Source organism: Coenobita brevimanus, chromosome 98 (assembly GCF_032717465.1).
Source record: "Coenobita brevimanus isolate Jiangsu-jjx chromosome 98, ASM3271746v2, whole genome shotgun sequence".
Lineage (NCBI taxonomy): Eukaryota > Metazoa > Arthropoda > Malacostraca > Decapoda > Coenobitidae > Coenobita > Coenobita brevimanus.
The window spans coordinates 16,832,599-16,856,519 of NC_137051.1; the positions used below are offsets into that span (position 1 = coordinate 16,832,599).

Here is a 23,921-nt window from a genome sequence, read left to right on the forward strand (position 1 = left end):
AGATTACACACAGCTGCTAGATGGTTGGAGATTTCTTGAGCACTCACAATAATAATATCTGTACAGGGGAGGACAGAGATGTGAACAAAATGAGGAGCAGATCTAAGTGGCAATGATGCAGAAACTGAGCTCATTATATAGGGGCCAGCAGAGCTTGATACAACTTGTAATAAGGACGCGCAAATGAAGCGATGGGGACAAACGGTCGACAATCCCGCACTGAATAACAGAAAGGACGACTTACTCTACTATAACTGTAGAAGGGGGGGACTGAGGCAGAACACGCTCGTGATCAAACATGCAGCATACTGTGCGTTAAAATTACACAAAGGATGATGAAATCATAGGCTATGTAACAATATATATATATATATATATATATATATATATATATATATATATATATATATATATATATATTAGCATCATTTGGGTTATATAAGATTCTAATTTGCTATAAGAAACCTCTGCCTGTTAAAGACTAAATAGTTTACTAGATAAACAAGTTAGTACAGGTTTTTCAAATAGTTACATTCTTTTAAACTTTTATTTCCTATGAAATACTGACTTAAGTAAGACCAGCAATGACAATGTGAAAAAACAAAACACGTTTAGTTTCAGAGAGAGAGAGAGAGAGAGAGAGAGAGAGAATAACTTTCATGTAACCCAGTTTCCATTTATCTAGCATGTAAACTAACAGGTAATATAGCCTTTTATAACTGCCTATTCTACTGTCGTTTCCATAATATTTTCGTCTACAAGGACTGATATCTCTTCATTATCTCTATTTCTTTCCTTTCCCGGTAAATTCTCTTTGCACTTGTAACGAAGATGAGCTACGAAATGCACGAAGCACTATGTAGAACATCAAAGGACAACGGTCACTGTTAACCTTGCATGAAAATTGACTATGATATTCGTCTTCCACTGTTTAGCACAGAACCACCCTATTCTACATTTATTTATACTTTCATGTGGTAACGTATATTGTATTAAAACAATTGTCTCTCGCGATATTATTCATCACACTGTGGATAGAATCTAATAATTCGATGAATATCGAGAAGAACAGTAATATAAACAATTATCAGGTAATCTTGAGTAAATTCATATTTCGTGTAACACATATCCGAATAACAGAAAATAGCACAGCCATAACGACTGGTACATAGTACATCCTGTGTGTGTGTAATTCACCGGGTCGGTCAGAATCACTTGATGGTCGTGATCGTCAGCTTTTTACCCTCCCGGAAGGGAGCTGAGAGCTCATATAGTCCGATCTAAGGGCAAGGCTGTGACCTTCACACACGCACACACCCGTCCCCTTGCTCAAGGGGGACACTAACCACCCACTTCGTCAGTGAAACTTTTCGCAACCTGAGCGAGGCGCGAACTCCCGTCCACCAGTTGGCAAGCGAGAACATTACCACCGCACCAGCGATGTGTGTGTGTGTGTGTGTGTGTGTGTGTGTGTGTGTGTGTGTGAATTACATCAGCAACAAAATTAGCAACACATCAGCATCACTAAAACAGCCGAAATCAAAATAGTATCTTCCACGCAGCCTACATTTAACAGTATCAACAATACAGTCGATCAAAATATCATTACAACACAGCCTGCATCAGCACTTTAACTGTAGGAGTAATTATCATCGCAGTTCCAGTGCCATCACAACCAATGTTGCCACCACGGCTCCTTCCCGCTGCCTGACAAGGTTTTGTGGAAAGCGTATAGGGCCAAAAAAGTGGGGTCCTTGAGAGAGGTGTTCGTTCGTAGCGTGCGTTAACACCATCTCATGGGTATATAAGGAGGCAGGAGGCGTGAAGCACCATCACACTGGACACAACACAACACTGGTCGACATGAAGACCCTGGTGAGTCATAGTTTAACCCACGGAATGCAGTGCTTAATTTCTACAACCTGCAGATGAGTATCCTCATCTTAGATGCGATTTCTGTCGTGCAGGTTTTACTGAAAGCTTTATCTAATTTCTCCATAAATCCCAACTAAGCTAAAGTCGTCTGGATGCAGCAGTAATAAAATACAAAATCCATCATTCAAGTGGCAAGGGTTGACAGTGTCTTGAAGGAGATCATGAGTTTGTTGTTAACTGTGGTTATTCATGATACTAAAAATATCAGTAATATCATAAAGATAGGCATTGTTTGCTTTACGCTGTATAATGCATGGTTGTGTTTTGGATCATGTAATACAACTGATTATCTCATTGTAACAGATATGAAGGAAATGAAGAGGAAAGTTATATTGATCTCTCGACTGTTCATTTATTTAGTTATTTGTTTCATTTAAATTTTGAATCAAAGATATTAACCCACTGCCTGTCATCGTTATTGTCTAATTAGTGTATAGTTAACTACACTGTCTCTCCTCAGACTGTCGCTGCCCTGGCGGCCCTCTGTCTTGTGGCCGTGAGTGCCGAGCCAGAGCCAGAGCCTGGCTTCCTCCGTGGCGGCCATAGAGGTATTGGCTTCCACAGAGGAGGCTTTCGTGGAGGCTACGGAGGCTATGGTGGCTACGGACGCAAGAGAAGGAGCGCCGAGCCCGAACCCGAACCCGAGCCCGAGCCAGGATACAGAAGGAGCTTCCTGTCCTTCGGTGGTGGATACGGCGGCTATGGAGGTTATGGTGGCTACGGACGCTGGAAGAGAAGCGCTGAGCCCGAACCTGAGCCCGAGCCTGGCTTCAGAAGGAGGTTCGTGTCCTTCGGTGGTGGATACGGAGGTTACGGAGGCTATGGTGGCTACGGACGCTATAAGAGGAGTGCCGAGCCCGAACCCGAACCCGAGCCCGGCTTCCTGTCCCACGGCGGGTACGGTATTGGGTACGGTGGTGGGTATGGTGGCGGCTACGGTGGATATGGACGCTGGAAGAGGAGTGCTGAACCCGAGCCTGAGCCTGGCTTTCTTCGTGGCTATGGAGGCCACCGTTTCGGAGGCTTTGGTGGCTACGGAGGCTATGGCTATGGTTACCATGGGTGAGCTCTTGTCCAGTCGTCCGTCACCGATGGGTCATAAACTATAAACGTCGATGTATACAAAAAAAAAAAAAATAAATAAATAAATACTATCGAAATGTAATGAAAACCCTTTACTTTCATCCTAAAATTAATATATTAATAGTAATTGTATGCTAAAGTGATTGGTGGCTATGTAATTAGGTATAATAGACCATTTGACTTCTAACAAATTTTTCTAATTAATTTTACCCGTTGTTTATTCCACGGAATGTAGAGATACTATTTTTTGATCTAAACAAACTTGTGGTTGAATGTGTGAAAAAATAACAGTGTAGATTTCTCAAGTACGGCCAAACTCCACATTTTTTCATGGACTACATATAACGTATATTCTCTGTAATACATTACTGGGAACGCTACGATTGTTATCTGAATTATTTGGAAGCATAAGAGTGACTGAATGATGAAAATAGTTATTACTGACATTACTAAGATAGCTACGACCTTCCTGTGAAGAGGAATCGAAAGATAACCATATGACTATGAGTAAATGCGGAAAGCTTGTGTGTGTGTGTGTGTGTGTGTGTGTGTGTGTGTGTGTGTATATATATATATATATATATATATATATATATATATATATATATATATATATATATATATATATATATATATCTTTGTGGTAGGTGGGGCGCTCACCATCCACTCACTTGATGTAGTGCTGCTCTCGGGTGTCTGCCCTTTCCTAGCCTCCATCCTTCTTTCCATCCATCCTCTTCTGTCTACCTTTCTGTCATTCTTTCCTCTTTCTTCTGCCTACGGGTGACTTTACACTCCCTCTTGTGTCTTTCTTTCCTTCATTCTTTCCTCTTCCCTCTGCCTGTGGGTGACTTTACACTGAGTGACAAGCCAAATGGTTTCCTGTACACCAGGAAACCATTTACTATGCTGGGTGGTAACCATACAACCAAATTTTTGAGCCTGGTGGTTTAGTGGGTAATAACGGCGCTCCAATCGGAATGAGCAGGTGAAGGTTTATATCCAAGGGATGGTTGGGGTTTATTGCTCATGTAATGCCAATTAGGGATGAGTGGCATTACAGGACCAACTTGCCTAGCCCCGGGCTCCTACGCTCCTCATAGGATTGGATGTTGGATGGATATCAATCAATTAATCTATCTATCTATCTATCTATCCATCTATCTCTCTATCTATCTATGTGTGTGTGTGTGTGTGTGTGTGTGTGTGTGTGTGTAAAACCAACTTACATGTGACTGGATACATAAAGTAAAAGATTATATGTATAATTTTACCTAAATTTGACCGTCAGCCTACAGGAACGCTTTGCCCACTGGATTATGAATGTAAGTGGTCAATTAAGATTATAATTTCATGCATAAAGCCCTGGCATAATTTTCAGTTAATATTTGGTAAGACATTATTTCATATTCATTTTATCATTATATCCATAAACTAGGCTAGGAATAACTGAGGCCAGTCGTAATTATGTCAGGAGTTGTGGGCTGCATATGTAGCGCCTCATCCATAATGTGCGTTTGTTGCAGTTGGAAGTGAGACAGAATCATGTCTAGACTAAGCAATATAGTTACTGTGTATGCTCTCAGGGGTGTCACACACAAGGATATCAACATCATTTCGGTAATAGAAGATGCTGACTCGTTGCGTTTGGAAGCCTATGCGTTTTAAAAGCTAAATAGTTTTGATGCTATAGAAACAAGTTTGCAAAATTTTTTTAAAACTTCGTTCTTCTCCAATTTTGTATCCTGTGAAACACTGACTTGTGTCGAGTATGGATGTCACCGAGAACATCGAAAAACATGTAGCATAAATCAGTGAGAGAGAGAGAGAGAGAGAGAGAGAGAGAGAGAGAGAGAGAGAGAGAGGAATATAAGTTTTATATAAACCGGTTTCGATTTATCTGGCAACTAAGAGGTAAGACAGCCTTCCATAACTGCCTATTCTGTTGTCATTTTCATAATATTTTCTTTTTCAAGGACTGATATCCTTTCTCTTCATTTTCTCTGCTTCTTTCCTTTCCCGGTATATCTCATTGCACTTATAACGAAGAAAAGCTATGACATGCATCAAGCATGAAGTAGATCAAAAGACAACGGTCACTGTTAACCTTACATGAAAAGTCACGATGATATTCATCTCCAAATGAACAGCACAGAACCACCCAATTCTACACATATTTATGCTTTAATGTGGTAACGTATATTGTATTAAAACAACTGTCTCACGCGACATTATTAATCACATTTTGGGTAGAATCTAATAATTCTATGACTTTCAAGAAGCAGAGTAAATTTAAAAAATGATCAGTAAATCTTGAATAATTTCATATTTCGAATACCATACCCAAATAACGGAAATGAGCACAGGGATATCGACACGGATACAGTAGAACCTGTATGTGTGTGTGTGTGTGTGTGTGTGTGTGTGTGTGTGTGTGTGTGTGTTAATTAACATCATCCCAAAATCAGCAACACAACAGTATCACTAAAAAAAAAAAAAAAAAAAAAAACGAAATCAAAACAGTATTTGCCAAGCAGCTACATTTAACAGCATCTACGACACAGCCAATCAAAACTGCAGTTACAACACAGTCAATCAAAAACGCATTAGCACAGTATCAGTAGCAGTAATCATCACCGCTGTACCAGTGCCATCTCAACAATGCCACCAGTACGATTCCTTCCCGTTGCATGATAAAGTTTTGTGAAAAGCGTATTGGGCCAAGTGAATGGCGTCCTTGAGACAAGCGTTCGTTCGTAGCGTGCGTTAACACCGTCTCGTGGGTATATAAGGAGACAGGAGGCGTGCAGCACCATCACACGGGACACAGCACAACACTGGTCGACATGAAGACCCTGGTGAGTCACAGTTTAACCCACGGAATGCAGTGCTTAATTTCTACAACATGCAGATGAATTTCCTCATCTTAGGTGCGATTTCTGTCGTGCAGGTCTTACTGGAAGCTACATCTAACGTCTCCATAAATCCGAACTAAGCTAAATAAAGTCGTCTGGATGCAGCAGTAATAAAATACAGAATCCATCATTCAAGTGACAAGGGTGACAGTATCTTGAAGAGATCATGAGTTCGTTGTTAAATGTGGGTATTCATGGTATGAAAATTAACAGTAACATCAGAAGGGTTGCCTTTGTTTGCATTACGCGATATAAAACAAGGTTGTATTTTGAGTCATGTAATACAAAATAATGATTTTCTAATTGTAACACAACTGAAGGAAATCAAGAGGATAGGTATACTGATCTCTCGTCTGTCCATTTACTTAGTGATTTGTTTCATTTATATTTTGAACCACACGTATTAACCAATTGCCTGTCATCGTTATTGTCTAATTAGTGCATAGTTAACTACACTGTCTCTCCTCAGACTGTCGCTGCCCTGGCGGCCCTCTGCCTGGTGGCCGTGAGTGCCGAGCCAGAGCCAGAGCCAGAGCCTGGCTTCCTCCGTGGCGGCCATAGAGGTATTGGCTTCCACAGAGGAGGCTTTCGTGGAGGCTACGGAGGCTATGGTGGCTACGGACGCAAGAGGAGGAGCGCCGAGCCCGAACCAGGATACAGAAGGAGCTTCCTGTCCATCGGTGGTGGATACGGCGGCTATGGAGGTTATGGTGGCTACGGACGCTGGAAGAGAAGCGCTGAGCCCGAACCTGAGCCCGAGCCTGGCTTCAGAAGGAGGTTCGTGTCCTTCGGTGGTGGATACGGAGGTTACGGAGGCTATGGTGGCTACGGACGCTATAAGAGGAGTGCCGAGCCCGAACCCGAACCCGAGCCCGGCTTCCTGTCCTACGGCGGGTACGGTATTGGGTACGGTGGTGGGTATGGTGGCGGCTACGGTGGATATGGACGCTGGAAGAGGAGTGCTGAACCCGAGCCTGAGCCTGGCTTTCTTCGTGGCTATGGAGGCCACCGTTTCGGAGGCTTTGGTGGCTATGGAGGCTACGGCTATGGCTACCATGGGTGAGCTCTTGTCCAGTCGTCCGTCACCGATGGGTCATAAACTATAAACGTCGATGTATACAAACAAAAATAAATACTCTCGTAATGTTATGGAATGCCTATGATTACTTCCTATAAACATATATTTATTATAACTGTATGCAAACGTGACTGGCGACTATGAAGTAAGGCCAAATCGAATATTTGACTTCTAACACACTTTGCATTATTAATTTTCCCAGATGTATCCCGGACGGTTTCTATAGATGTTATATTTTCAACTGAATAAGCTCGTGCCCGAATATGACAACATACAACAACAAATTTCTGAAGTATGGCCGAAGTATATTTTGTTTCATAGACTGGGTATAGCGTATACTTTCCATAATACATTAAAAGGAACATTGTGGATGTTCTCTGATGTTTTGAGAACGCAAACCGTGACTGAAAAAGGAAAATTGTTACCAGTAGCATGAGTCCTACGGTAGCTACTACCTGCCTGTAAAGCTAAAACGTAAGTTTACGATGGGACTATGAGTAACTGCGATAAATGTGTGTGTGTGTGTGTGTGTGTGTGTGTGTGTGTGTGTGTATGTTGTAAATAATGTGTGTTGTAAATAACATTTAGAGTTTAAATCGAGTTGTCAGTGGATCTGCTGTTCAGTGACCGATAATTGATGCCAAGCCTGTATTTGTTATCTTGGGTTGATATTTATGTATATATGTATGTGTGTGTATGTTTGTATGTACTGTATGTGTGTATGTGTATGTATATGTGTATACATATGTATATGTATATGTATATATATCTGTATGTGTATATGTATATGTGTATGTATGTTTGTGGGTATGTGTGTATGTATTTATGTGTATATTTTTTGCTTTGGAATATGTTTTACTAAGTCAAGATTTTGACTGTATACTCCAGTTTCATCTACTGCTCTTAAAAAAGTTATTTTTTACAAGAAATTGTATTTGGTGGACTACAGATGTGTAAGAAGTTTTGTCGTTTCATTCGTGTCGAAAAGTCCAGAGTTGTTACATAATACCCTATTTGTGTTTTGTAATATAAATGTAAGCTGTGGTCAAAAACTATGTATCTGTCTATGTGTGTGTGTGTGTGTGTGTGTGTGTGTGTGTGTGTGTGTGTGTGTGTGTGTGTGTGTGAAAACAACTTACATATGCCTGTATGCATTAAGTAATACATTTACGAGCATATTTTTGCAAAGTTGTGCGAGAACGTAAAGAATGCTTTACCCAAGGGATTATGAATAAGGTGGCGTGGCCTAATTAGCGATACATGTATAAAGGACTGGCAAAAATTATGATTAGTTTATAGTAACACTTTCTTATTTTTTCAAATAAATTTCATCATTATCTCCATTAATGTGCCTATGTATAAGTAATGTTAGTGTTAATCACGTCAGACGTTATGAGTTGCAGATGTTATTTCTTATCCATAATGTGGGTTGGTCGAAGGTAGATGTAAGAGAGCCTCGAGTCTAGTCAAGGCAAAAATGGCACTGGACCTATTCTCCGACGATTCCCACACACACACACACACATATATATATATATATATATATATATATATATATATATATATATATATATATATATATATATATATATATATATATATTAACATCATTTGGGTTATACAAGAGTCTAATTTACCATTGGAAACCTCTGCCTGTTAAAGACTAAATAGTTTACAAGATAAAGAAGTTAGTGCAGTTTTTCAAATACATTCTTTTAAACTGTTACTTGCTATGAAAAACTGACGATTTAAGTAAGACTAGTACTGTCAAAATGTAAAAACGAAACATGTTTAATTTCAGAGAGAGAGAGAGAGAGAGAGAGAGAGAGAGAGAGAGAGAGAGAGAGAGTAACTTGTATAAACAGTTTTCGATTTATGTAGCATGTAAGCTAACACGTAAAACAGCCTTCTATAACTGCCTATTCTAATGTCATTTCCATAATATTTTCTTCTACAAGGACTTTTATCCCTTCTCTTCATTATCTCTACTTCTTTCCTTTCTAGGTAAATTCTCTTTGCACTTATAACCAAGATGAGCAATGAAATGCATCAAGCACCATGTAGGAGATCAAAGGACAGCTGTCACTGTTAACCCTGTATGAAAATTCACAATGATATTGACCTTCGATTGTTTAGTACAGAACCTCCCTATTCTACATTTATTTATATTTTCATGTGGTAACGTATATTGTATCAAAACAACTGCCTCTCGCGATATTATTAATCACACTGTGGATAGAGTCTAATAATTCGATGAATTTCGAGGAGGATACTAATATAAACAATTATTAGTGAATCCGGAATAAATTCATATTTCGTGTAATACATACCTGAATAATAGAAAATAGCACAGCCTAATTGACACGTATAGAGTACACCCTGTGTGTGTGTGTGTGTGTGTGTGTTAATTTCCATCAGTAAAAAAATCAGCAACCCAATAGTATCACCAAAACAGCCGAAATCAAAACAGTATCTCCAACGCAGCCTACTTTTAAGAGTATCAACAATACAGCCGATCAAAATATGATCTGCAACACAGCCTGCATCAGCACATTAACTGTAGCAATAATTATCATCGCAGTACCAGTGCCATCACAACCATGTTACCACTACGGCTCCTTCCTGCTGCCTGACAAAGTTTTGTGGAAAGCGTATAGGGCCAATAAAGTGGGGTCCTTGAGCGAGACGTTCGTTCGTAGCGTGCGTTAACAGCGTCTCGTGGATATATAAGGAGACAGGAGGCGTGGAGCACCATCACACGGGACACAGCACAACACTGGTCGACATGAAGACCCTGGTGAGTCACAGTTTAACCCACGGAATGCAGTGCTTAATTTCTACAACATGCAGATGAATTTCCTCATCTTAGGTGCGATTTCTGTCGTGCAAGTGTTACTGAAAGCTATATCTAACGTCTCCATAAATCCGAACTAAGCTAAATAAAGTCGTCTGGATGCAGCAGTAATAAAATACAGAATCCATCATTCAAGTGACGAGGGTGACAGTATCTTGAAGATCATGAGTTCGTTGTTAACTGTGGGTATTCATGGTATGAAAATTAACAGTAACATCATTAGGGTTGCCTTTGTTTGCATTACGCGATATAAAACAAGGTTGTATTTTGAGTCATGTAATACAAAATAATGATTTTCTAATTGTAACACAACTGAAGGAAATCAAGAGGATAGGTATACTGATCTCTCGTCTGTTCATTTACTTAGTGATTTGTTTCATTTATATTTTGAACCACACGTATTAACCAATTGCCTGTCATCGTTATTGTCTAATTAGTGCATAATTAACTACACTGTCTCTCCTCAGACTGTCGCTGCCCTGGCGGCCCTCTGCCTGGTGGCCGTGAGTGCCGAGCCAGAGCCAGAGCCAGAGCCTGGCTTCCTCCGTGGCGGCCATAGAGGTATTGGCTTCCACAGAGGAGGCTTTCGTGGAGGCTACGGAGGCTATGGTGGCTACGGACGCAAGAGGAGGAGCGCCGAGCCCGAACCCGAACCCGAGCCCGAACCAGGATACAGAAGGAGCTTCCTGTCCATCGGTGGTGGATACGGCGGCTATGGAGGTTATGGTGGCTACGGACGCTGGAAGAGAAGCGCTGAGCCCGAACCTGAGCCCGAGCCTGGCTTCAGAAGGAGGTTCGTGTCCTTCGGTGGTGGATACGGAGGTTACGGAGGCTATGGTGGCTACGGACGCTATAAGAGGAGTGCCGAGCCCGAACCCGAACCCGAGCCCGGCTTCCTGTCCTACGGCGGGTACGGTATTGGGTACGGTGGTGGGTATGGTGGCGGCTACGGTGGATATGGACGCTGGAAGAGGAGTGCTGAACCCGAGCCTGAGCCTGGCTTTCTTCGTGGCTATGGAGGCCACCGTTTCGGAGGCTTTGGTGGCTATGGAGGCTACGGCTATGGCTACCATGGGTGAGCTCTTGTCCAGTCGTCCGTCACCGATGGGTCATAAACTATAAACGTCGATGTATACAAACAAAAATAAATACTCTCGTAATGTTATGGAATGCCTATGATTACTTCCTATAAACATATATTTATTATAACTGTATGCAAACGTGACTGGCGACTATGAAGTAAGGCCAAATCGAATATTTGACTTCTAACACACTTTGCATTATTAATTTTCCCAGATGTATCCCGGACGGTTTCTATAGATGTTATATTTTCAACTGAATAAGCTCGTGCCCGAATATGACAACATACAACAACAAATTTCTGAAGTATGGCCGAAGTATATTTTGTTTCATAGACTGGGTATAGCGTATACTTTCCATAATACATTAAAAGGAACATTGTGGATGTTCTCTGATGTTTTGAGAACGCAAACCGTGACTGAAAAAGGAAAATTGTTACCAGTAGCATGAGTCCTACGGTAGCTACTACCTGCCTGTAAAGCTAAAACGTAAGTTTACGATGGGACTATGAGCAACTGCGATAAATGTGTGTGTGTGTGTGTGTGTGTGTGTGTGTGTGTGTGTGTGTGTGTGTGTGTGTGTATGTTGTAAATAATGTGTGTTGTAAATAACATTTAGAGTTTAAATCGAGTTGTCAGTGGATCTGCTGTTCAGTGACCGATAATTGATCCCAAGCCTGTATTTGTTATCTTGGGTTGATATTTATGTATATATGTATGTGTGTGTATGTTTGTATGTATGTGTGTATGTGTATGTATATGTGTATACATATGTATATGTATATATATCTGTATGTGTATATGTATATGTGTATGTATGTTTGTGAGTATGTGTGTATGTATTTATGTATATATTTTTTGGTGTGGAATATGTTTTACTAACTCAAGATTTTGACTGTATACTCCAGTTTCATCTACTGCTCTTAAAAAAGTTATTTTTTACAAGAAATTGTATTTGGTGGACTACAGATGTGTAAGAAGTTTTGTCGTTTCATTCGTGTCGAAAAGTCCAGAGTTGTTACATAATACCCTATTTGTGTTTTGTAATATAAATGTAAGCTGTGGTCAAAAACTATGTATCTGTCTATGTGTGTGTGTGTGTGTGTGTGTGTGTGTGTGTGTGTGTGTGTGTGTGTGTGTGTGTGTGTGAAAACAACTTACATATGCCTGTATGCATTAAGTAATACACTTACGTACATATTTTTGCAAAGTTGTGCGAGAACATAAAGAATGCTTTACCCACGGGATTATGAATAAGGTGGCGTGGCCTAATTAGCGATACATGTATAAAGGACTGGCAAAAATTATGATTGGTTTATAGTAACACTTTCTTATTTTTTCAAATACATTTCATCATTATCTCCATTAATGTGCCTATGTATAAGTAATGTTAGTGTTAATCACGTCAGACGTTATGAGTTGCAGATGTTATTTCTTATCCATAATGTGGGTTGGTCGAAGGTAGATGTAAGAGAGCCTCGAGTCTAGTCAAGGCAAAAATGGCACTGGACCTATTCTCCGACGATTCCCCCACACACACACACACATATATATATATATATATATATATATATATATATATATATATATATATATATATATATATATATATATATATATATTTACATCATTTGGGTTATACAAGAGTCTAATTTACCATTGGAAACCTCTGCCTGTTAAAGACTAAATAGTTTACAAGATAAAGAAGTTAGTGCAGTTTTTCAAATACATTCTTTTAAACTGTTACTTGCTATGAAAAACTGACGATTTAAGTAAGACTAGTACTGTCAAAATGAAAAAACGAAACATGTTTAATTTCAGAGAGAGAGAGAGAGAGAGAGAGAGAGAGAGAGAGAGAGAGTAACTTGTATAAACAGGTTTCGATTTATGTAGCATGTAAGCTAACACGTAAAACAGCCTTCTATAACTGCCTATTCTAATGTCATTTCCATAATATTTTCTTCTACAAGGACTTTTATCCCTTCTCTTCATTATCTCTACTTCTTTCCTTTCTAGGTAAATTCTCTTTGCACTTATAACCAAGATGAGCAATGAAATGCATCAAGCACCATGTAGGAGATCAAAGGACAGCTGTCACTGTTAACCCTGTATGAAAATTCACAATGATATTGACCTTCGATTGTTTAGCACAGAACCTCCCTATTCTACATTTATTTATATTTTTATATGGTAACGTATATTGTATCAAAACAACTGCCTCTCGCGATATTATTAATCACACTGTGGATAGAGTCTAATAATTCGATGAATTTCGAGGAGGATACTAATATAAACAATTATTAGTGAATCCGGAATAAATTCATATTTCGTGTAACACCTCCCTGTAAAACAATTAACTCTAAGCCCTTGGCTACCCCGTCTGGGATACATAGCGTCTGGAAATGAATGAATGAAACATACCTGAATAATAGAAAATAGCACAGCCTAATTGACACGTATAGAGTACACCCTGTGTGCGTGTGTTCGAGCTTGTGTGTGTGTGTGTGTGTGTGTGTGTGTGTGTGTGTGTTAATTTCCATCAGCAAAAAAATCAGCAACCCAATAGTATCACCAAAACAGCCGAAATCAAAACAGTATCTCCAACGCAGCCTACTTTTAAGAGTATCAACAATACAGCCGATCAAAATATGATCTGCAACACAGCCTGCATCAGCACATTAACTGTAGCAATAATTATCATCGCAGTACCAGTGCCATCACAACCATGTTACCACTACGGCTGCTTCCTGCTGCCTGACAAAGTTTTGTGGAAAGCGTATAGGGCCAATAAAGTGGGGTCCTTGAGCGAGACGTTCGTTCGTAGCGTGCGTTAACAGCGTCTCGTGGATATATAAGGAGACAGGAGGCGTGGAGCACCATCACACGGGACACAGCACAACACTGGTCGACATGAAGACCCTGGTGAGTCACAGTTTAACCCACGGAATGCAGTGCTTAATTTCTACAACATGCAGATGAATTTCCTCATCTTAGGTGCGATTTCTGTAGTGCAAGTGTTACTGAAAGCTATATCTAACGTCTCCATAAATCCGAACTAAGCTAAATAAAGTCGTCTGGATGCAGCAGTAATAAAATACAGAATCCATCATTCAAGTGACGAGGGTGACAGTATCTTGAAGATCATGAGTTCGTTGTTAACTGTGGGTATTCATGGCATGAAAATTAACAGTAACATCAGACGGGTTGCCTTTGTTTGCATTACGCGATATAAAGCACGGTTGTATTTTGATTCATGTAATACAAAATAATGATTTTCTAATTGTAACACAACTGAAGGAAATCAAGAGGATAGGTATACTGATCTCTCGTCTGTTCATTTACTTAGTGATTTGTTTCATTTGTATTTTGAACCACACGTATTAACCAATTGCCTGTCATCGTTATTGTCTAATTAGTGCATAGTTAACTACACTGTCTCTCCTCAGACTGTCGCTGCCCTGGCGGCCCTCTGCCTGGTGGCCGTGAGTGCCGAGCCAGAGCCAGAGCCAGAGCCTGGCTTCCTCCGTGGCAGCCATAGAGGTATTGGCTTCCATAGAGGAGGCTTTCGTGGAGGCTACGGAGGCTATGGTGGCTACGGACGCAAGAGGAGGAGCGCCGAGCCCGAACCCGAACCCGAGCCCGAACCAGGATACAGAAGGAGCTTCCTGTCCATCGGTGGTGGATACGGCGGCTATGGAGGTTATGGTGGCTACGGACGCTGGAAGAGAAGCGCTGAGCCCGAACCTGAGCCCGAGCCTGGCTTCAGAAGGAGGTTCGTGTCCTTCGGTGGTGGATACGGAGGTTACGGAGGCTATGGTGGCTACGGACGCTATAAGAGGAGTGCCGAGCCCGAACCCGAACCCGAGCCCGGCTTCCTGTCCTACGGCGGGTACGGTATTGGGTACGGTGGTGGGTATGGTGGCGGCTACGGTGGATATGGACGCTGGAAGAGGAGTGCTGAACCTGAGCCTGAGCCTGGCTTTCTTCGTGGCTATGGAGGCCACCGTTTCGGAGGCTTTGGTGGCTATGGAGGCTACGGCTATGGCTACCATGGGTGAGCTCTTGTCCAGTCGTCCGTCACCGATGGGTCATGAACTATAAACGTCGATGTATACAAACAAAAATAAATACTCTCGTAATGTTATGGAATGCCTATGATTACTTCCTATAAACATATATTTATTATAACTGTATGCAAACGTGACTGGCGACTATGAAGTAAGGCCAAATCGAATATTTGACTTCTAACACACTTTGCATTATTAATTTTCCCAGATGTATCCCGGACGGTTTCTATAGATGTTATATTTTCAACTGAATAAGCTCGTGCCCGAATATGACAAGATACAACAACAAATTTCTGAAGTATGGCCGAAGTATATTTTGTTTCATAGACTGGGTATAGCGTATACTTTCCATAATGCATTAAAAGGAACATTGTGGATGTTCTCTGATGTTTTGAGAACGCAAACCGTGACTGAAAAAGGAAAATTGTTACCAGTAGCATGAGTCCTACGGTAGCTACTACCTGCCTGTAAAGCTAAAACGTAAGTTTACGATGGGACTATGAGTAACTGCGATAAATGTGTGTGTGTGTGTGTGTGTGTGTGTGTGTGTGTGTGTGTGTGTGTGTGTGTGTGTGTGTATGTTGTAAAAAATGTGTGCTGTAAATAACATTTAGAGTTTAATTCGAGTTGTCAGTGGATCTGCTGTTCAGTGACCGATAATTGATGCCAAGCCTGTATTTGTTATCTTGGGTTGATATTTATGTATATATGTATGTGTGTGTATGTTTGTATGTATGTGTGTATGTGTATGTATATGTGTATACATATGTATATGTATATGTATATATATCTGTATGCGTATATGTATATGTGTATGTATGTTTGTGGGTATGTGTGTATGTATATATGTATATATTTTTTGCTTTGGAATATGTTTTACTAACTCAAGATTTTGACTGTATACTCCAGTTTCATCTACTGCTCTTAGAAAAGTTATTTTTTACAAGAAATTGTATTTGGTGGACTACAGATGTGTAAGAAGTTTTGTCGTTTCATTCGTGTCGAAAAGTCCAGAGTTGTTACATAATACCCTATTTGTGTTTTGTAATATATGTGTAAGCTGTGGTCAAAAACTATGTATCTGTCTATGTGTGTGTGTGTGTGTGTGTGTGTGTGTGTGTGTGTGTGTGTGTGTGTGTGTGTGTGTGTGTGTGTGAAAACAACTTACATATGCCTGTATGCATTAAGTAATACACTTACGTACATATTTTTGCAAAGTTGTGCGAGAACGTAAAGAATGCTTTACCCACGGGATTATGAATAAGGTGGCGTGGCCTAATTAGCGATACATGTATAAAGGACTGGCAAAAATTATGATTAGTTTATAGTAACACTTTCTTATTTTTTCAAATACATTTCATCATTATCTCCATTAATGTGCCTATGTATAAGTAATGTTAGTGTTAATCACGTCAGACGTTATGAGTTGCAGATGTTATTTCTTATCCATAATGTGGGTTGGTCGAAGGTAGATGTAAGAGAGCCTCGAGTCTAGTCAAGGCAAAAATGGCACTGGACCTATTCTTCGACGATTCCCACACACATATATATATTTACATCATTTGGGTTATACAAGAGTCTAATTTACCATTGGAAACCTCTGCCTGTTAAAGACTAAATAGTTTACAAGATAAAGAAGTTAGTGCAGTTTTTCAAATACATTCTTTTAAACTGTTACTTGCTATGAAAAACTGACGATTTAAGTAAGACTAGTACTGTCAAAATGAAAAAACGAAACATGTTTAATTTCAGAGAGAGAGAGAGAGAGAGAGAGAGAGAGAGAGAGAGAGAGAGAGAGAGAGAGAGAGAGAGTAACTTGTATAAACAGGTTTCGATTTATGTAGCATGTAAGCTAACACGTAAAACAGCCTTCTATAACTGCCTATTCTAATGTCATTTCCATAATATTTTCTTCGACAAGGACTTTTATCCCTTCTCTTCATTATCTCTACTTCTTTCCTTTCTAGGTAAATTCTCTTTGCACTTATAACCAAGATGAGCAATGAAATGCATCAAGCACCATGTAGGAGATCAAAGGACAGCTGTCACTGTTAACCCTGTATGAAAATTCACAATGATATTGACCTTCGATTGTTTAGCACAGAACCTCCCTATTCTACATTTATTTATATTTTTATGTGGTAACGTATATTGTATCAAAACAACTGCCTCTCGCGATATTATTAATCACACTGTGGATAGAGTCTAAGAATTGGATGAATTTCGAGGAGGATACTAATATAAACAATTATTAGTGAATCCGGAATAAATTCATATTTCGTGTAACACCTCCCTGTAAAACAATTAACTCTAAGCCCTTGGCTACCCCGTCTGGGATACATGGCGTCTGGAAATGAATGAATGAAACATACCTGAATAATAGAAAATAGCACAGCCTAATTGACACGTATAGAGTACACCCTGTGTGTGTGTGTGTGTGTGTGTGTGTGTGTGTGTGTGTGTGTGTTAATTTTCATCAGCAAAAAAATCAGCAGCCCAATAGTATCACCAAAACAGCCGAAATCAAAACAGTATCTCCAACGCAGCCTACTTTTAAGAGTATCAACAATACAGCCGATCAAAATATGATCTGCAACACAGCCTGCATCAGCACATTAACTGTAGCAATAATTATCATCGCAGTACCAGTGCCATCACAACCATGTTACCACCACGGCTCCTTCCTGCTGCCTGACAAAGTTTTGTGGAAAGCGTATAGGGCCAATAAAGTGGGGTCCTTGAGCGAGAAGTTCGTTCGTAGCGTGCGTTACCAGCGTCTCGTGGATATATAAGGAGACAGGAGGCGTGCAGCACCATCACACGGGACACAGCACAACACTGGTCGACATGAAGACCCTGGTGAGTCACAGTTTAACCCACGGAATGCAGTGCTTAATTTCTACAACATGCAGATGAATTTCCTCATCTTAGGTGCGATTTCTGTCGTGCAAGTGTTACTGAAAGCTATATCTAACGTCTCCATAAATCCGAACTAAGCTAAATAAAGTCGTCTGGATGCAGCAGTAATAAAATACAGAATCCATCATTCAAGTGACGAGGATGACAGTATCTTGAAGATCATGAGTTCGTTGTTAACTGTGGGTATTCATGGTATGAAAATTAACAGTAACATCAGACGGGTTGCCTTTGTTTGCATTACGCGATATAAAGCACGGTTGTATTTTGATTCATGTAATACAAAATAATGATTTTCTAATTGTAACAAAACTGAAGGAAATCAAGAGGATAGGTATATCGATCTCTTGTCTGTTCATTTACTTAGTGATTTGTTTCATTTGTATTTTGAACCACACGTATTAACCAATTGCCTGTCATCGTTATTGTCTAATTAGTGCATAGTTAACTACACTGTCTCTCCTCAGACTGTCGCTGCCCTGGCGGCCCTCTGCCTGGTGGCCGTGAGTGCCGAGCCAGAGCCAGAGCCAGAGCCTGGCTTCCTCCGTGGCAGCCATAGAGGTATTGGCTTCCATAGAGGAGGCTTTCGTGGAGGCTACGGAGGCTATGGTGGCTACGGACGCAAGAGGAGGAGCGCCGAGCCCGAACCCGAACCCGAGCCCGAACCAGGATACAGAAGGAGCTTCCTGTCCATCGGTGGTGGATACGGCGGCTATGGAGGTTATGGTGGCTACGGACGCTGGAAGAGAAGCGCTGAGCCCGAACCTGAGCCCGAGCCTGGCTTCAGAAGGAGGTTCGTGTCCTTCGGTGGTGGATACGGAGGTTACGGAGGCTATGGTGGCTACGGACGCTATAAGAGGAGTGCCGAGCCCGAACCCGAACCCGAGCCCGGCTTCCTGTCCTACGGCGGGTACGGTATTGGGTACGGTGGTGGGTATGGTGGCGGCTACGGTGGATATGGACGCTGGAAGAGGAGTGCTGAACCTGAGCCTGAGCCTGGCTTTCTTCGTGGCTATGGAGGCCACCGTTTCGGAGGCTTTGGTGGCTATGGAGGCTACGGCTATGGCTACCATGGGTGAGCTCTTGTCCAGTCGTCCGTCACCGATGGGTCATGAACTATAAACGTCGATGTATACAAACAAAAATAAATACTCTCGTAATGTTATGGAATGCCTATGATTACTTCCTATAAACATATATTTATTATAACTGTATGCAAACGTGACTGGCGACTATGAAGTAAGGCCAAATCGAATATTTGACTTCTAACACACTTTGCATTATTAATTTTCCCAGATGTATCCCGGACGGTTTCTATAGATGTTATATTTTCAACTGAATAAGCTCGTGCCCGAATATGACAAGATACAACAACAAATTTCTGAAGTATGGCCGAAGTATATTTTGTTTCATAGACTGGGTATAGCGTATACTTTCCATAATGCATTAAAAGGAACATTGTGGATGTTCTCTGATGTTTTGAGAACGCAAACCGTGACTGAAAAAGGAAAATTGTTACCAGTAGCATGAGTCCTACGGTAGCTACTACCTGCCTGTAAAGCTAAAACGTAAGTTTACGATGGGACTATGAGTAACTGCGATAAATGTGTGTGTGTGTGTGTGTGTGTGTGTGTGTGTGTGTGTGTGTGTGTGTGTATGTTGTAAAAAATGTGTGCTGTAAATAACATTTAGAGTTTAATTCGAGTTGTCAGTGGATCTGCTGTTCAGTGACCGATAATTGATGCCAAGCCTGTATTTGTTATCTTGGGTTGATATTTATGTATATATGTATGTGTGTGTATGTTTGTATGTATGTGTGTATGTGTATGTATATGTGTATACATATGTATATGTATATGTATATATATCTGTATGCGTATATGTATATGTGTATGTATGTTTGTGGGTATGTGTGTATGTATATATGTATATATTTTTTGCTTTGGAATATGTTTTACTAACTCAAGATTTTGACTGTATACTCCAGTTTCATCTACTGCTCTTAGAAAAGTTATTTTTTACAAGAAATTGTATTTGGTGGACTACAGATGTGTAAGAAGTTTTGTCGTTTCATTCGTGTCGAAAAGTCCAGAGTTGTTACATAATACCCTATTTGTGTTTTGTAATATATGTGTAAGCTGTGGTCAAAAACTATGTATCTGTCTATGTGTGTGTGTGTGTGTGTGTGTGTGTGTGTGTGTGTGTGTGTGTGTGTGTGTGTGTGTGTGTGTGTGTGTGAAAACAACTTACATATGCCTGTATGCATTAAGTAATACACTTACGTACATATTTTTGCAAAGTTGTGCGAGAACGTAAAGAATGCTTTACCCACGGGATTATGAATAAGGTGGCGTGGCCTAATTAGCGATACATGTATAAAGGACTGGCAAAAATTATGATTAGTTTATAGTAACACTTTCTTATTTTTTCAAATACATTTCATCATTATCTCCATTAATGTGCCTATGTATAAGTAATGTTAGTGTTAATCACGTCAGACGTTATGAGTTGCAGATGTTATTTCTTATCCATAATGTGGGTTGGTCGAAGGTAGATGTAAGAGAGCCTCGAGTCTAGTCAAGGCAAAAATGGCACTGGACCTATTCTTCGACGATTCCCACACACATATATATATTTACATCATTTGGGTTATACAAGAGTCTAATTTACCATTGGAAACCTCTGCCTGTTAAAGACTAAATAGTTTACAAGATAAAGAAGTTAGTGCAGTTTTTCAAATACATTCTTTTAAACTGTTACTTGCTATGAAAAACTGACGATTTAAGTAAGACTAGTACTGTCAAAATGAAAAAACGAAACATGTTTAATTTCAGAGAGAGAGAGAGAGAGAGTAACTTATATAAACAGGTTTCGATTTATGTAGCATGTAAGCTAACACGTAAAACAGCCTTCTATAACTGCCTATTCTAATGTCATTTCCATAATATTTTCTTCGACAAGGACTTTTATCCCTTCTCTTCATTATCTCTACTTCTTTCCTTTCTAGGTAAATTCTCTTTGCACTTATAACCAAGATGAGCAATGAAATGCATCAAGCACCATGTAGGAGATCAAAGGACAGCTGTCACTGTTAACCCTGTATGAAAATTCACAATGATATTGACCTTCGATTGTTTAGCACAGAACCTCCCTATTCTACATTTATTTATATTTTCATGTGGTAACGTATATTGTATCAAAACAACTGCCTCTCGCGATATTATTAATCACACTGTGGATAGAGTCTAAGAATTGGATGAATTTCGAGGAGGATACTAATATAAACAATTATTAGTGAATCCGGAATAAATTCATATTTCGTGTAACACATACCTGAATAATAGAAAATAGCACAGCCTAATTGACACGTATAGAGTACACCCTGTGTGTGTGTGTGTGTGTGTGTGTGTGTGTGTGTGTGTGTGTGTGTGTGTGTGTGTTAATTTTCATCAGCAAAAAAATCAGCAGCCCAATAGTATCACCAAAACAGCCGAAATCAAAACAGTATCTCCAACGCAGCCTACTTTTAAGAGTATCAACAATACAGCCGATCAAAATATGATCTGCAACACAGCCTGCATCAGCACATTAACTGTAGCAATAATTATCATCGCAGTACCAGTGCCATCACAACCATGTTACCACCACGGCTCCTTCCTGCTGCCTGACAAAGTTTTGTGGAAAGCGTATAGGGCCAATAAAGTGGGGTCCTTGAGCGAGAAGTTCGTTCGTAGCGTGCGTTACCAGCGTCTCGTGGATATATAAGGAGACAGGAGGCGTGCAGCACCATCACACGGGACACAGCACAACACTGGTCGACATGAAGACCCTGGTGAGTCACAGTTTAACCCACGGAATGCAGTGCTTAATTTCTACAACATGCAGATGAATTTCCTCATCTTAGGTGCGATTTCTGTCGTGCAAGTGTTACTGAAAGCTATATCTAACGTCTCCATAAATCCGAACTAAGCTAAATAAAGTCGTCTGGATGCAGCAGTAATAAAATACAGAATCCATCATTCAAGTGACGAGGATGACAGTATCTTGAAGATCATGAGTTCGTTGTTAACTGTGGGTATTCATGGTATGAAAATTAACAGTAACATCAGACGGGTTGCCTTTGTTTGCATTACGCGATATAAAGCACGGTTGTATTTTGATTCATGTAATACAAAATAATGATTTTCTAATTGTAACAAAACTGAAGGAAATCAAGAGGATAGGTATATCGATCTCTTGTCTGTTCATTTACTTAGTGATTTGTTTCATTTGTATTTTGAACCACACGTATTAACCAATTGCCTGTCATCGTTATTGTCTAATTAGTGCATAGTTAACTACACTGTCTCTCCTCAGACTGTCGCTGCCCTGGCGGCCCTCTGCCTGGTGGCCGTGAGTGCCGAGCCAGAGCCAGAGCCAGAGCCTGGCTTCCTTCTTGGCGGCCATAGAGGTATTGGCTTCCACAGAGGAGGCTTTGGTGGAGGCTACGGAGGCTATGGTGGCTACGGACGCAAGAGGAGGAGCGCCGAGCCCGAACCCGAACCCGAGCCCGAACCAGGATACAGAAGGAGCTTCCTGTCCATCGGTGGTGGATACGGCGGCTATGGAGGTTATGGTGGCTACGGACGCTGGAAGAGAAGCGCTGAGCCCGAACCTGAGCCCGAGCCTGGCTTCAGAAGGAGGTTCGTGTCCTTCGGTGGTGGATACGGAGGTTACGGAGGCTATGGTGGCTACGGACGCTATAAGAGGAGTGCCGAGCCCGAACCCGAACCCGAGCCCGGCTTCCTGTCCTACGGCGGGTACGGTATTGGGTACGGTGGTGGGTATGGTGGCGGCTACGGTGGATATGGACGCTGGAAGAGGAGTGCTGAACCTGAGCCTGAGCCTGGCTTTCTTCGTGGCTATGGAGGCCACCGTTTCGGAGGCTTTGGTGGCTATGGAGGCCACGGCTATGGCTACCATGGGTGAGCTCTTGTCCAGTCGTCCGTCACCGATGGGTCATAAACTATAAACGTCGATGTATACAAACAAAAATAAATACTCTCGTAATGTTATGGAATGCCTATGATTACTTCCTATAAACATATATTTATTATAACTGTATGCAGACGTGACTGGCGACTATGAAGTAAGGCCAAATCGAATATTTGACTTCTAACAGACTTTGCATTATTAATTTTCCCAGATGTATCCCGGACGGTTTCTATAGATGTTATATTTTCAACTGAATAAGCTCGTGCCCGAATATGACAGCATACAATAACAAATTTCTGAAGTATGGCCGAAGTATATTTTGTTTCATAGACTGGGTATAGCGTATACTTTCCATAATACATTAAAAGGAACATTGTGGATGTTCTCTGATGTTTTGAGAACGCAAACCGTGACTGAAAAAGGAAAACTGTTACCAGTAGCATGAGTCCTACGGTAGCTACTACCTGCCTGTAAAGCTAAAACGTATGTTTACGATGGGACTATGAGTAACTGCGATAAATGTGTGTGTGTGTGTGTGTGTGTGTGTGTGTGTGTGTGTGTGTGTGTGTTGTAAATAACATTTAGAGTTTAATTCGAGTTGTCAGTGGATCTGCTGTTCAGTGACCGATAATTGATGCCAAGCCTGTATTTGTTATCTTGGGTTGATATTTATGTATACATGTATTTTTTTTTTTTTTTTTTATGCGAGGAAGAAGGAACCAAATGCCATGAGCCCGCAGTAACAGTTCCCTCCAAGAGAAAAACAAAATACAATAGAGAGCCAAATTCAAGATCCGATCATTTTGAGATGCCTGGACACACTGCGTTTGAAAGACTGGAGATCATAGGCAGCAGGAAATACAGATAGAGGGAGATAGTTATAGAGCTGACCTGTTGCATAAATGAAAGACTGGGAGTAACGGTTAACTCTTGCATTAGAGAGTTGGACAGAAAAGGGATGAGAGTTTGCTGCCAGACGGGTGCTACGCGCACGTCGTAGAGGTGGAGGAATGCAAGCAG

At 40.7% G+C, this 23,921-nt stretch overlaps 3 protein-coding genes across 3 annotated transcripts; all 3 read left to right on the forward strand.

Annotated features, from left to right (window-relative positions):
* The first annotated feature begins 1,863 nt into the window (after window positions 1-1,863).
* On the forward strand, window positions 1,864-3,001 carry LOC145414216 (uncharacterized). Its single transcript, XM_080283794.1, has 2 exons — window positions 1,864-1,875; window positions 2,396-3,001. Exons 1-2 carry the CDS (start codon window positions 1,864-1,866, stop codon window positions 2,999-3,001), a joined length of 618 nt encoding a protein of 205 aa, XP_080139920.1.
* Window positions 3,002-17,858: 14,857 nt separating this feature from the next.
* Window positions 17,859-19,006, forward strand: LOC145414217 (uncharacterized). Its single transcript, XM_080283795.1, has 2 exons — window positions 17,859-17,870; window positions 18,395-19,006. Exons 1-2 carry the CDS (start codon window positions 17,859-17,861, stop codon window positions 19,004-19,006), a joined length of 624 nt encoding a protein of 207 aa, XP_080139921.1.
* A 2,741-nt stretch (window positions 19,007-21,747) lies between these two features.
* Window positions 21,748-22,895, forward strand: LOC145414218 (uncharacterized). The gene is made up of 2 exons (XM_080283796.1): window positions 21,748-21,759; window positions 22,284-22,895. Exons 1-2 carry the CDS (start codon window positions 21,748-21,750, stop codon window positions 22,893-22,895), a joined length of 624 nt encoding a protein of 207 aa, XP_080139922.1.
* Window positions 22,896-23,921: the final 1,026 nt, after the last annotated feature.